Source organism: Ruditapes philippinarum, unplaced genomic scaffold, assembly GCF_026571515.1.
Source record: "Ruditapes philippinarum isolate M1 unplaced genomic scaffold, ASM2657151v2 ctg655_1_1_1_1, whole genome shotgun sequence".
In the NCBI taxonomy this organism is placed as follows: Eukaryota; Metazoa; Mollusca; class Bivalvia; order Venerida; family Veneridae; genus Ruditapes; species Ruditapes philippinarum.
Window position 1 is genome coordinate 132,366 of NW_026851787.1, and position 14,304 is coordinate 146,669.

At 30.5% G+C, this 14,304-nt stretch overlaps 1 protein-coding gene across 1 annotated transcript; it reads left to right on the forward strand.

The window, feature by feature from the left end:
- The first annotated feature begins 404 nt into the window (after nt 1-404).
- Nucleotides 405-13,773, forward strand: LOC132739601 (rho-related protein rac1B-like). Its single transcript, XM_060727351.1, has 12 exons — nt 405-552; nt 1,139-1,210; nt 1,952-2,069; nt 3,294-3,356; nt 4,086-4,208; nt 5,818-5,964; nt 8,267-8,313; nt 9,000-9,071; nt 9,474-9,591; nt 9,933-9,995; nt 11,413-11,547; nt 12,485-13,773. Exons 1-12 carry the CDS (start codon nt 512-514, stop codon nt 12,641-12,643), a joined length of 1,158 nt encoding a protein of 385 aa, XP_060583334.1. The 5' UTR covers nt 405-511; the 3' UTR covers nt 12,644-13,773.
- The last annotated feature ends 531 nt before the right edge of the window (nt 13,774-14,304 follow it).

Consider the following 14,304-nt stretch of genomic DNA (forward strand, 5'->3'; position numbering starts at 1 on the left):
ATAGTTTTTTCCCTGAATAAGGCTGCTGCTAACTGCTAAAACTGGTAAGGATTATGTTGTAAACTTACAAGGGATGATCATCGACTAACAAACGTTTGCAGAGCTCAGCCCTCGCTTGTCTTATCTTTTATTTTATCTATAGAAGATTTTTCTTCACGTATTCAAGCAACGTATATATGAACATAAGGCATTGGAGAAATATTCTCTCACAATAACGTTGTATATAATAAAATATTACCTAAAACGAAATAAGATTTTATGAGATATTCGTTGGCATTTTCAGAAAACAGTTGATTAGACACACATATGTATGTGTATACATTGTGAGTTGCCCCCCGATGATCGTGATCTCATGCTAGAAACTTATTGCTCATTCATAATATTGACTTTAACAAAAACAGGAAATTAAATTCTGTTTTTCCTTTCGTTCAAAGTACCAGGCTGTTTAAAGGGGGTTCAATTTATTTAGGATAATGATTTGATTACTGACTAGAAAAATAATTCAGAAGTAATGCAAGCATTTCCTATTAAATGTGTTGTTGTTGGAGATGGGTATGTTTATATTTGTGTTTTATATTTTAATTTTCTTATATGAACATTCATAATTAATATTCTGATAAAAGGTTGATGTGTCTTTTTTAACTGTTATGTAAACATTTGTCATAAATGATTTTATATTGCTTATAGCTTGTCGAATTATAATAAGTTTTAATTATAAAATATCATTCTAGTTCTTGACAATGGTCACACCACACATTTAATTATAATTTCGCAGCAACTTTTATTCATTTGTTGAAAACGTGTAACATCTAGTTTAATGTACACAATTATGATTAACGAATAAGCCAGCAAATATAAATATTTTTTTTTGTTTAAAGTCAGAAAACTTATTTCCTAATTTTCCTAATTCTCACTGCAAACAACAAATTAACATACGCTTGTATAGATATGAACATAAAGACACACGATTATAATTATTGGCGTCAAACGAAACACATTAATATCCCTTGGTAACAACAAGGCAGCCGCTCCTTTAAAATGCAATTAAAATAAGGCAGTTATTTATTTATATCTCAAAACAAACCATTGTTTAGTTCAACCATTGTTTTGACTAACAATAGCGCAAATAACATTGCAGGAACGTTGGGAAAACATGTCTTCTAATGAGTTATACACAGGATGCGTTTCCGGGGGAATACATACCCACAGTGTAAGATAATGTGTTCTTTTATCCAACAATACATACCTACAGTGTATTTTAATGTGTTCGTTTATCCAACCATACATATCTACAATGTAAGATAATGTGTTCTTTTATCAAACAATACATACCTACAGTGTATTTTAATGTGTTCGTTTTTCCAACCATACATATCTACATTGTAACATAATGTGTTCATTTATCTAACAATACATATATATCTACAGTGTAAGATAATGTGTCCATTTATCTAACAATACATACATGTATCTACAGTGTAAAATAATGTGTTCATTTATCTAACAATACATAACTACAGTGTAAAATAATGTGTTCATTTATCTAACAATACATACCTATAGTGTATTTTAAGGTTTTCTTATCTTAAAATGTGTCATTTGTTTCTAGTCATATATTTAAGAATGTTCAGTTTACGACTGTCGGGATTTCTTTCGTCTACATATTTATTATCAAAACATAAATATAGTTATTGAATTTCAAATAATTAAACTACTTAATTAGATTTATAAATGAATATAAAGATTTTTTTTGAGAATTGGAGAGACATTATGCGTGATCTGTTTTTTCGATCATTAAATCGGATAGTTCCATATTTTGCCTCCCTCATTAAATATTTTGATTTTACACATTTGAAAAACAGCGGTAATTAGACGAAAACATGAGCGAAACATACCGAATTAGGTCTGTACCTTACGTTATTCATATATTCGTCACTATATCTATTAACAGCTTTGATCATTACCAAGCTAATGTAATGGTAGATGGACGAGTATGTTCACTGACGCTATGGGATACAGCGGGACAAGAAGATTATGATAGACTCAGACCTCTGTCCTATCCTCTCACTGTAAGATTATCTCTTTATATTCACTGAATTAGGTGCAAAACTGTAATGACAAGAAACCGTTTCTTATTAATCAGCAATCTAATATGAATGCAGTTGTACGTACGAGCAATAATCAAAGTTGTATCATAGTTTTGAGACATTTCTGTTGAAAATGTGTCAGAATTAAATTGTATACCCATACATGTACAGTGCGTTAACTAAGTGCAGACTCACTTCCGTTACCGCACTGTCTGTCGGGGATAAGTATAGCAGCATGCTCTTTGAATGGCTCATTTTTTTCTGGGGTTCACTTATTGTGACGACAGGGAACACTGGGGAAAGAGATAACAATAGAAGTCACATTTAGAGGCTCGCAATCGGTTATTTTTTCTAGCGTTTCTTTTTGTGACAACAGGGATTTTTTTGTTATTTTTGCCTACGATACAAAAGAGAAAGAACATCAAAATACTTGACAATCTGATTTATACTCGTCGGTTATAACCCCTTGTCTCGTACAAATCAGATAGCCTCGTGTTTTGATGCTATATACTACTTTATAATTTGTTTGCTTGTTACATAACGAATTTGCCACTGATGTGTTAGTCATATTGTCTATTTCGGAAATAAAGGTCCTTGTCTCTGTTATAATTGTATCCTCTAGTCAGTTAAGAGTTATTGTTCAATATGAACTGTTTAAGCTCAACATTAATAATACATGATATGAAACAAATCTCAGGCAAAGACATTTTTTTTTCATAAAAAATAACCCTTCCTCAAAGTGTAATGAATTTGTTATACTACGAATAAAATGTGGTATTGCTTTTAACATGAACATTTCACTTTATACACATTCATTTTTTGACTGAAACGGATTATTTTGACTATTTAAAATTGGTAAAATTCAATACAAGAAATGAAAAATTTACCCAAGAAACTAGGGATGTCTAAAAATAACGCAAATAATCAATATAAATATTTTGAAAATATAAATTTATAATGAATATACTGTATATATGATATCATGCTTTTATAGTAAATAAAGCTTATGAATGCACTCATTTTGAAGAATACAGAATGAGTAAAGATATTTGTTAATAACTGAAAATACAGATGAGGCATGCATGTGTTTAGTCATTAAAAGCCGGCCGAGTTATGTGCAAAATTGTATCGATATTGAAATGATGCGTACTTCATATTTTAGTTTTTACAACAGCATATTATTTGTTACATACCTTATAATTTCAGGATGTATTTCTCTTGTGTTTCTCTTTAGTGAGGCGAGACAGTTTTTCAAATATATTACAAAAGGTATGGTCAGACACTTCATAACATTAACTATAGTTCTTTATAGAGACACACCAATTTAGTAGTTGACTATAATACAATTTATTATCTTATAACAAACAATTTACCTGCCGAGCATTGAATCTGCTCATCTTTGAATTTGAAACATTTTATTCAATATGGTAAGTAAGATCAACATGGAAAGGTGGCGTTAAATGAACGCAACCCCACACGACCCAGCAACAGGGACCAGTGGCCGGGAGCCACAGAGATACTTTCAGGGATTTTGATATTAAAATAAAAAAACAAACCATTAGCTTCCAATAGTTTACAGCCTGGTCAGACTGCATGCATGTGCTCCATGCTGGTCCTTAAGGCTTAATTACCTTTGGTTCCAGCTGGTTTAGTTAAGAAATATGCTTATTCTGATACAATATGCATTGACATAACAAAAAGTATGCAAGTCTATGAAATAAAAATCATAACTTTTAATTTACATATACGCGAGCTTTATGATATTTTATCTTGTTTTAAAACCTTAGAATTTACATGGCAGGATAATCTATAGTTTGTTTCATGATATTTTTAACAATAACAATCTTTACGTATTACTGTATTACAAATTTTCTTGAACCAAAATTTATTAAAGTGTAATTTGACTGGGGACAGTAACTGAAACCGGCTTTCTCTTTACAATGGACGGGTTCAATTTGATAATTGTGAAAAGTAAGGCATTTTTCCTACTGTTGTTAGTGGTATCCAGAGATCAAACACCATTGCCCCGAGCCTCCTGTCGTATTAGTAGGAACAAAAGAAGACCTGAGAGAGCAGGGTGGACAAGACAATGGATATAAAGGCTATGTGACAACATCTGAGGTAATATGTTTATGAAAAATGTCTGTATCATCCAAACCACTGAAATAAAAAATGAAACAACATAGTTATTGTAAATAATGTTAACATCAAACTTAATAACTGATAAAATAATAAGCTGTAACGCCATGTATATCCAGTAATGAAGCATTGTGAATTTAACGCCGATGTGTGCAAATCTATGACCGAGAAGAGAACAGCGCCAAGTAATTTCATAGTAGGAAGTCAAAATGAAAGTAATGCATTAGTTTATACGGTAGCTTAAACATTATATTTTAAACTTCACTAAACTATTTCTAAAAGAATTTACCTTTCAAGATAACGACCTGGCTATTGTATTGAAAGCAGCTTATGTGTTTCGTCGATATTATTAATATAATAACGCACATATTACATTATTTTGATATTCGCATTACCTAACACATTTGTCAAATTACCAGTGTCATATAATACTGAAATAAGCAAAGACACTTTTTATGAAGTAACGCTAAGTTTGTGAATGATGTTATTTCGTGAATGATGCACCGAGGTAACGCTTGTGACTTTATAAAAGTTAACTGTTATCTTTCAATATCATATGGCTTAAATGTCTGAGGCATACCGAAAATCAAAACAAAAGTGTTTGTGCTTTCTAATGCTTATTAATGACAACGAAACACAAAAGTCGCCGCCAACGTGGTTCCAGGTCGTCAGTCTAAACAGTTAAGACCTCCGAGTAACATTGTTCAAATGATATTGTTCTGACAGTACGGTCAAAAACTGAATGAAAAAAGGTGTGATACATCATCTGATACAGGCATAGCAATTTTAAGTACCAAAACCTATTATATAAGAAAATTTGTTTTATAACATAAGAAACCATAAAACCTATGTCTTGTATAAATAAATTTGGAGTAATGTTGTTTTTTTAAATGTTCCTGTCCTAGTGTTTAATGATATATCCAATGTTTTAGTACCTTAGTTTAATCGTTGCTTAAAATGTCTTCTGGTCTGAGGAACAAACATATTATTGGTGTGCACACATTTTGAGAATGTGTAGCATTTTGCAGTACTTAAATTCTTTAAAATCTAATTCTAACGGCGTTTTAATAGGATACTTCAACATTTAACCTGTATCATATCGTGAATATAAAAGAGAAATATAAATACATGTATAAAAGGTTGGTTACAAATCTTTTTTTTTTTAGATTGGTAAAGTACTGTATCAAATGATGTGTTTATTTATTTAATTTTATACTGTTTACATTGATGAGACTATTATAATATAGATACAAACAATTATAATGCTGGTAAAAATATGATATCTTAACAGCCGTATGCGCTAATTGATTTTCTTAATTTTCTTTTTCGATTAGATTTACTATAATTTGGTTTAATAATTTTCCGTGTTGTTTTTAAAGGCAATAGATTTGCACAGATTTCGCGTTACTTTTCACAGTTTCTGTGTTATTTCCACATTCCTGATAAATTGGGTAAACAATGCGTTTTACAGAAAAAAAAGCGTTTATCGACAAAATGAAATACTTGCAGCATCAAAATCCATAGTAACTGTTACATAAAATACATTTTACGGCAAATTCGTAAGTTATATCAGCTTTTGTTTTACTTACAGGGAGCTAGTTTAGCCAAGCAAATTGATGCATTTAAATATTTAGAATGTTCAGCAAAGACTCAGAAAGGTGTAAAATTTGTTTTTGATGAAGCTATTAAAGCAGTTTTCAACCCAAAGAAACCGAAAAAGAAAGGAAAGAAGAGATGTGTTATTCTCTGATACAGGCTTTAAATGAGGATTAAAACCGTTACAGTTCTTCTTTATTGATCTCTGATTAAAGACGGAAATGTCAGGGTCAGAATCAAGAATTTACCAAACCATATGAAGTTTCAAAATATTACATATCATTGCACTGAATAAAGTTATGTCACAAACATGATTGTGTTCTTTTTTCTAAGGGATTCTTATCAATAAATATATAATCGATTGTCATAGCATTGAAATAAAGCTTGACCATATCATAATGTCACAGAACAAAGCCGAAAACAACCGAAAGCATTATATTAAATTGTATCATAGTTTAGGTACTTTCTGTTGTAAAAGTGTCAGAGTTAAATCGTATACATATACATGCACAGTGCGGTGCCTCGTGTTTCGGTGCTCTTTCTATTACTAAATGTTTTCTTGTCCATACATAAAATCGCTATGTTGATGTATTCAAACTTAAAAGAAGTGATTCAACAATTCTATTACAATACGGGTATGATACTTATTCAATGTTTAACTTCTCCAATTATACCAGTACTATTTTTCACATGAATTATAATCTTGTTACCCTGAATGTGTTTAGACGAATGATATACATGTGCATATATATCGAGCATAGAAACATAGCAAAGATAAACTATACAGAAACCTTGATCGGTTATAAGACTGTTTTATTCTTATATAAACATCCACTTTTGAAAGGGAAACAATTGTTTGGATTAAAGAAATACAGTCAGTAAACACATGTGTGGGTTTTAGAATACAGTCAATTTTCAACAGTTAGCAAGGAACTTTATGTTATAACTTTACCTATTGATATGAAAATATCGTTTATGTTTAGTTCCTAATTACTTGCTGGTTCTTTTATTAAATGGGGGAAGTTATGCAGTGAGAGATAAAGAAATAATTGATTTATGGTCAGTGAAATTTGAAATTTTCAAAATGAAGATATTGAAATATTAATTCAAGTATAGTTTCCCTATCGGTGCCCGGGCATCTTCTTTCTTTTGATAGGAGTGGTAAGTTTTTTGTTGGGGGAAGTGGGGGTTTTTGGGGGTGTTTGGGCGAGGGGTTGTGTGCGGCGTGGGGGTTTGTGTGTAGAGAGTGATTGGTTTTGGGCATGTGGGGTGAGGGGGCAGTGTGTGTGCAGTGGAATTTGGGGCAGGTGAGGGGTAGTTTTAGGCGATTTGGTTGTGGACGGCAAAGGGGTGGGTAATGGTGAAGGGGAAAAAAATGCAGGTGAGTGGTAGAGTTGAGGCAAGTGGGTATGTTGTGTGTGGGAGGCAAGTGGGTGTAGGCGAGGGGGGGGGAGTTTTGTGAAAGCGAGGGTTTTGTGAGGGGAGGAAGTAAAACATTTAAAATCTTGTTTTAAAATAGTTACCTCATTCTTTGTTATTAATTATGGCATTATTTTGTCTACGAAATATATATATATGTATCTATATAGTTACGTACATTTCTTTCGACAATCATCAACTCCGCTCTCATCTATACTGCTGACAGTTTCCTTTTTACTGATATTAACGATAACATATATCATATTCATAAAGCGAATTGAATTCATCCGGTATAATGATATAACATGTCCCAATACTTAAAGTCATTGATTATATAAAGACAAAAAGCCGTGTCTTGTAAGATATCTTTTCTGTTATATAGTCAATTATGAACTGAAAATACGGCTATAATTAGGGTTGTACCATTTAGTCTTGTAAAACGTAATTTTTAATTGTTTAGGACATTTTGAATTGAAGAAACTTTTTACAACTGAAAATGTTGACTATAGTGTTATATTATATAAGATATCTTACAAATGTTTATGTCTATAAACTATTAATTTAGATCCGGATCTTTCAAATAGAAGATTATGTTTAGATTACGAACAATTCTCATTTTATATAAAAACATACAACAGCCTTAAAGCATTGTATAAATTAAGCGTATATGTTTAATAGAATATCAATATAGTCATATTTAGTCTAACAATTTATTACTACTGGCGTACATAACAATAAATTACAGCGCAAAGATAATAATACTTGAACGTTTTCTGTACTTCAAACTATAAACTTGCTTAAGATCGCTTACTTCCTGCTGAAAAGGAAGTTAAACTGTTCAACATGTAGCTACAAACACTTAAGTTTACCACTTTAACATCTTCCGTATACAGTACTACTTTTGTTGTATCACGTGAATTATTTGTGAAAAATCATAAAAGTAGGACAGGATGAGCATTTGATTAGTTAATGGATTTCATGATTTACACAATACAATATACAGGAAAATTTCTAAACAAAAATAGCTGTTGTTAAAAATGCAGGCTATAAAATGTGTGGTAGTCGGGGACGGGTGAGTAACGTTTTTAATAAACCTTGATTTTGTTTATTTATAATTTATCATGTTTTACTCTTTGTTAAAGAACCCGTTTAAATGTAAATTGTTTTCTATGACTATAATATTATATACTTTATCAATTTATCATTGACTGCATGTTTGTATTGTAAATTGTATTTTCATCTTTTAATGAGCGTTAGAGTTGTGTGCCGCTTCAGATGTTTTTGATAATATTCATAAAATCATTTACCCATGTTAAAGTAACATAATTAAGTCAAGGAAAAAAGTAAATATAAGAATCTTAAACAAACATTAACTTAATTAACAAACAATTGATTGTTTTTAAGAGACGCGAATTGTTAAAATGAAGGCGGCATTTAAAAAATTGTACATCGAACAACTATAATTTGTAAGAAGGATTTTAATAATAATGCATCGTTAACTCAGCATTGTTGCGGACTTTTAAAAAAAATTCTTCGACTTTAGTCTTTACTTTATAAACGAAAGCCTAAAAATAAATTGTGAAACTATTTACCTCCCTTGGCGTTGTTATATTTTTGTGAAAATATTTAAATAACCTCAATGGCTTGTCTAATCATTTCGGTCAACCAATTATTTTGTATTCAAAATGTTGTATGTTAGATTTATTTGTCTTAAAATATGCTTCACTAGATAGTATATCACATTTTTTTTAATACCAGAGCCGTGGGAAAGACATGTCTTCTTATAAGTTACACAACAAACGCTTTCCCGGGAGAATATATTCCTACAGTGTAAGTACATTATCATCACTTTAACAACAGTTAAACAATATAATTGGATTCATATGGTTGCTTTACACAGAAAAACTGATTTTCTCTAAAATAGTTAGAATGTTTTCTTTATGCCTCTTAACGTATAATGCAACAATATGTATATAAAGAATAGAAAGAAGTTTTTTTTTCTGTTTTTTTCTTTAATAGAAACATATACATTTCCAAAACGATAACACACTTGATATTTATCTGTTACTTTGATGGACAAGCTGCGACGGCGACAATGTGTGTTTTTACTTTTACTTATTTATTACTAGCTTTATGTTTCGATCAATTTAACAATAATATGGTATGAATGTTTTATTTATTTAAAAGATTTGACAACTATTCTGCTAATGTTATGTTTTATTTATTTAAAAGATTTGACAACTATTCTGCTAATGTTATGGTTGATGGTAAACCTATCAATCTTGGACTCTGGGATACAGCCGGCCAGGAGGACTATGACAGACTCAGACCCCTGTCCTACCCACAAACCGTAAATACATAATTATATAACATAGCTAGCTTTAAGAGCAATCGTACGTATGTAAAAGTACAACGTATCAATTATAAAATTGAATATACATTTTGTAGTTTTCTAGAAATATTTAAACTGAAAACTTTTAATGAGATTCAAAAGGGCCTGTTGTAGAAGCGAATAAAGTAGGTTGATTTGTTTAAAGACTTTCTTCGCGTTTGCTATAATCATTTTAGTATATAAGAGCCTTAATTTACATAAAATCTTTAAGTGTTGATCATTTTACTTGCATATTCATGAAAGTATAACATGTAAACACAGATTCATTTATAACATGTAAACATATTATTTCATTTCAGGATGTCTTCCTTATTTGCTTTTCACTGATTAGCCCGGCAAGTTTCGAAAATGTACGGGCGAAGGTAAATTATATTGTGTTTTCTCATGTATCATTTATGTTCCTTACAATGAAAAAAAATGAATGCAAGTGAAAATAAAATCAGTGATTACAAACTCATAAATATAATCATTGTTTTCCAGTCAATATCTTCTGCGTAACACATGTATATAAATACAGTACAAATGTTTATAGGTCAACTTGTCTATTGAATGCACAAACGGAAGATATTTGATTTCAGACGATTATTTTAAAGTTTATTTTATCTGTTCTGTTACCCGGTATTTAGAGCTCATTTTAATCAGATTGACAGAAAAGTAGATTAATATGAGTCTCTGATATGTTAACATATATAGTTTTTTCACAACTTGACTTGATTTTTTTTCATTCTCTAAAAAATAGTACGGAAGGTCACAAGAAATATCTTTATACCAGTACAAAATGTAGTTAAATGACATAAACAACGTAAATGTGCTTTTTTAAAAAAAAAACATGTATAAAATACACACTGGCCTAAGTGATATGTCTATATATGTATTATATGGAGGCGTTCGAAGGTACTTGTGCATTTTATGATGAATGTTAAACCCTCTTAATGTGATTTAAAATATATGATTCAGGCCAGTATGTAGTATAATATGGTTGTAAATCACACCCACTTTCTTCATGTTACTTAACATTTTATACTGGTGAAAAATAGACACCACAAGCCCTTCCTTGTATTATCTATTTTTCGGTTTCATATAAAGGTATCTTATAAAAATATTAATAATTTGTTTACACATACAATGTATATTATGTCCTTAAAAACTGCACATGCACGTGAATTAAAGGAGATTGATAAAAGCAATTGAGTATGCGCCATAGTTGCGGAACTTTTTTTTCGTGCATAAACATCTGCAAAAGCGTTCGGAATTTATTAATAAATCCCTTGCCCTATGGGATCTGGCTTTAAATGCGTCCTCATGATTGCACAAAAAAACGGTGCCTCTATTATTAATTGATAATTTTCATCAGCAAAAATGTTTCCCTTGTAATTTCAATATCCTTCTCCAAACGAATCAATTTAAGGTTTCATTTAAATACGATCAAAAACGTAAATAAGAAGTGAAATGATTTAATATATACTTGTAAATGAAATACTGAGAAATATTGATAGAATAAAATACGTATTTTCATCTTCCATATTTTCACTTTAAAAAAATATTTTTCACTGCAGTGAAACATATTTTCCGTATTTTCACTGGTGTCTTGCCGAACTACTTTCTTCAAAATTCGGCTAATATACAAACGTTTAGAGGAAATCTTTCAAATTGTAATGTTAAAAAAAAGAAAAATGTTTACATGTATAATAAACAGAAAATTCAAGTGTTTTTTTTTTCTATGAATACATAATTTATATAGAAAAAACCTGAATATCCTCTATTAATATTATGTTATAGTGGTATCCCGAGGTAAACCATCATTGTCCCGACACGCCCATCATACTAGTTGGTACCAAGCTCGATCTGAGGGATGATAAAGATACTGTAGAAAAATTACGAGACAAGAAACTAGCACCATTGACTTACCCACAGGTTAGAACAACCAATTATTTCATACTTCTAGTTGCTTCATTTATTATCAGGGTCTTTCAAATAGAATGGGCTGGAGTCGGACCAATTTTACGAAAAAGGTTGTCTCGGCTGAGTCACGTGATAAGATATTTGAAAGACCCTCCTAATATTAAAAGTGTAAAAATCTTTTTTTCTAAGAAATGCATTAAACTTGTCATGATTTTGAAGTACGAAAGTGGTTAAATTGAAATACATGTACATGTATATACCAATAATATACTCTGTATGCAACTTATATTTGTATATTTATTATATGCAGTATCATAACGATAAGTATTATGTTGTAATTAAAGGAAACGAATGTGCTAGAGATAAACAACATTGTTAATAAGTTATGTCCTTTATACAATGAAATTTCCCTTTATACAATGAAACGCATCAATTTTGAGAACATTTATAAGATGTTAGCATACTTTTCAAGTATATAAGTGCATTTTGTCGACTAAAAATTGCAGAATTATAGAGAACAGACTCTTATGTGACAAATAATGACAAATTATTAGATGTCAGCATATATGATGTTGTTTTTTTCATCGTTAAAGTTATGTTTGATGTATGTATAAGGCGACACAATAAGTATATCAAATAGTTGTACAAGTGTATTCGAAGTTCATTACTTTAAAATTAGTTAATAAATAGAGGATATTTCATCCAATGAGCACCAAAAGGTATATTTCACGAGTGGCGCAGTATCGAGTGAAAGATGAACTCATTGTATTCACGAAATTGATGCGTTTCATTGAAAATTTCATTGTGTTTCTCTGATATTTTTCTATAAACCACCGAAAAGCATGTAATAAATAATTGTTTATACCTTAAATGTTCGGTCAATGACTCGTTCTCTATGCGCCTTGGTCATTCTTATTTTCCAACATTACGTTACTCATATCAATTCCAGGGTCTCGCATTGGCTAAAGAAATAAATGCTGTGAAATACCTGGAATGTTCAGCGTTAACACAGAAAGGGCTAAAGACTGTTTTCGACGAAGCCATACGAGCGGTTCTTTGTCCACGACAGAAAAAGAAACCAAAGGGAAGCGGATGTCTACTAATATAAACGTTTAAAGAATGTATACATGCTATTAAAAAGTACCACTAAAAATCATCCATGTTTAAAGTGTTAAAATGTAACGTAAACTACGAATATGTCTCGATAAGAACATGTAATAACTTTATTCCATGTCCACCGTAACAAAATCTTAACGTGGTGTATCGTTCCACTGCATTGCAACCATTGAATATTTCAAAGTTTTCATTATAAACGCTTTTAGTCGATTGTGCGACATTGTGAGTTTACCAGAGCAAAATATTTGAAGTTCGTGTATTAACACAATTAATTATGCTGCAACATAAACAATATATTACCCTAATGCGAAGAAAATAGATGTTACTCGACAAATGTGGGTTTTCCCGTCTTATCCCGTGACACAAATGATCAGTTACCCCTATATAGCTACACGGTGCAGAGTGACTTATCATCGATATATTTATGTACCAAGTTGTTATAGTAAAAGTTTGTTTTGTTTCCCGGGATAAGATTGGGGAAACACAGCATTTGTCGACTTCCGGAGTATCTATATAAAAAAAATCTTGATATAAACAATTGTGTATTATATTCATAGTCACTTTAAATACAAATCTAACAACTTGTCGTTGTGACTTAGCGGACGGAATATTTATTAGTCTACAACGGGATATTACAAAAACGTACATATAACACGGATTTGAATAAAACTTCCGTGCTTATAATGAGGCTAGAAAAACAACGTGCAAGTTTGCTAATTCAAAAGTGACAAATTAAGAAATTAAGTGGAATAAAGAAAGATTATTGCCGATATAGTCAATGCATCTTTATGTTCCAGATGATTCGTTTTTAACAACCAATAAAAACATTCATAATTATGTGTGTGTAATTTAGCACTGAAGTGTTTATATTCATTTAAAAAGTTAAAACATATATGACAATTTTCTTGATTTTTACATCACAGCGCTTTAATCATTCGATTTGGGTTCGACTAACTTATATTTAATATATTCGGAACACCTTGCTGATTATAAATAATCCTTATAATTATCCGAAGTTCAGCGGAAAAGTGCCGGAACGTTGGCTGACATGTATTTGAATGAACTGTATTGTTATGCTATCATGTTAAATATGATTTAATCAAAATTAAAATTTTAATGAGAGTTGTTGTTAATGTTTTCATTTTGTTTGTGAAAATAGTGCACACAATATATTAATTGTTTTAAATATACTTGTTTATCCGAGAAGTGGATAATGTTAATCTTCTATTTCATTATTTGAAAATATTTTTCGGCATTAGTTGTCATTTAAAGATCCTGTAACTCATTTTTTATGGTTTTATATCATAAATATAATGCTAAAATAAAGATTTATCAATATTGTTAGTTCCAAAATGCATTATTTATAATGATATTACCGAATTTACATTTCATGTTAATAAAGGGAGGTAATTAGAAATTAATTTTCTATAAAGTCTAAGTCAAATTTTTCAATAAGAAATGAATGCATAAATTAAATGATTACATATAAAGGTGGACAAATATTTGCAGTACATATTTTACATATTCTTTGATGTTTGAAGCTTGTTTTAGAAGCATAATTAATTTCACTTAAGTGCGGTAACAACCTTAATTTCAACATACAGGATCTTTAAGAGCTCAGCATATCACAAGGTAGATAACTAGGTAAGTATA

Coding starts and splice junctions, on each gene's coding strand:
- LOC132739601 (XM_060727351.1), top strand. CDS start 512: ATGCAAGCATTTCCTATTAAATGTGTTGTTGTTGGAGATGG. Junction 3,357..4,085: donor TTTCAAATATATTACAAAAG/GTATGGTCAGAC, acceptor TACTGTTGTTAG/TGGTATCCAGAGATCAAACA. Junction 9,996..11,412: donor TCGAAAATGTACGGGCGAAG/GTAAATTATATT, acceptor ATTATGTTATAG/TGGTATCCCGAGGTAAACCA.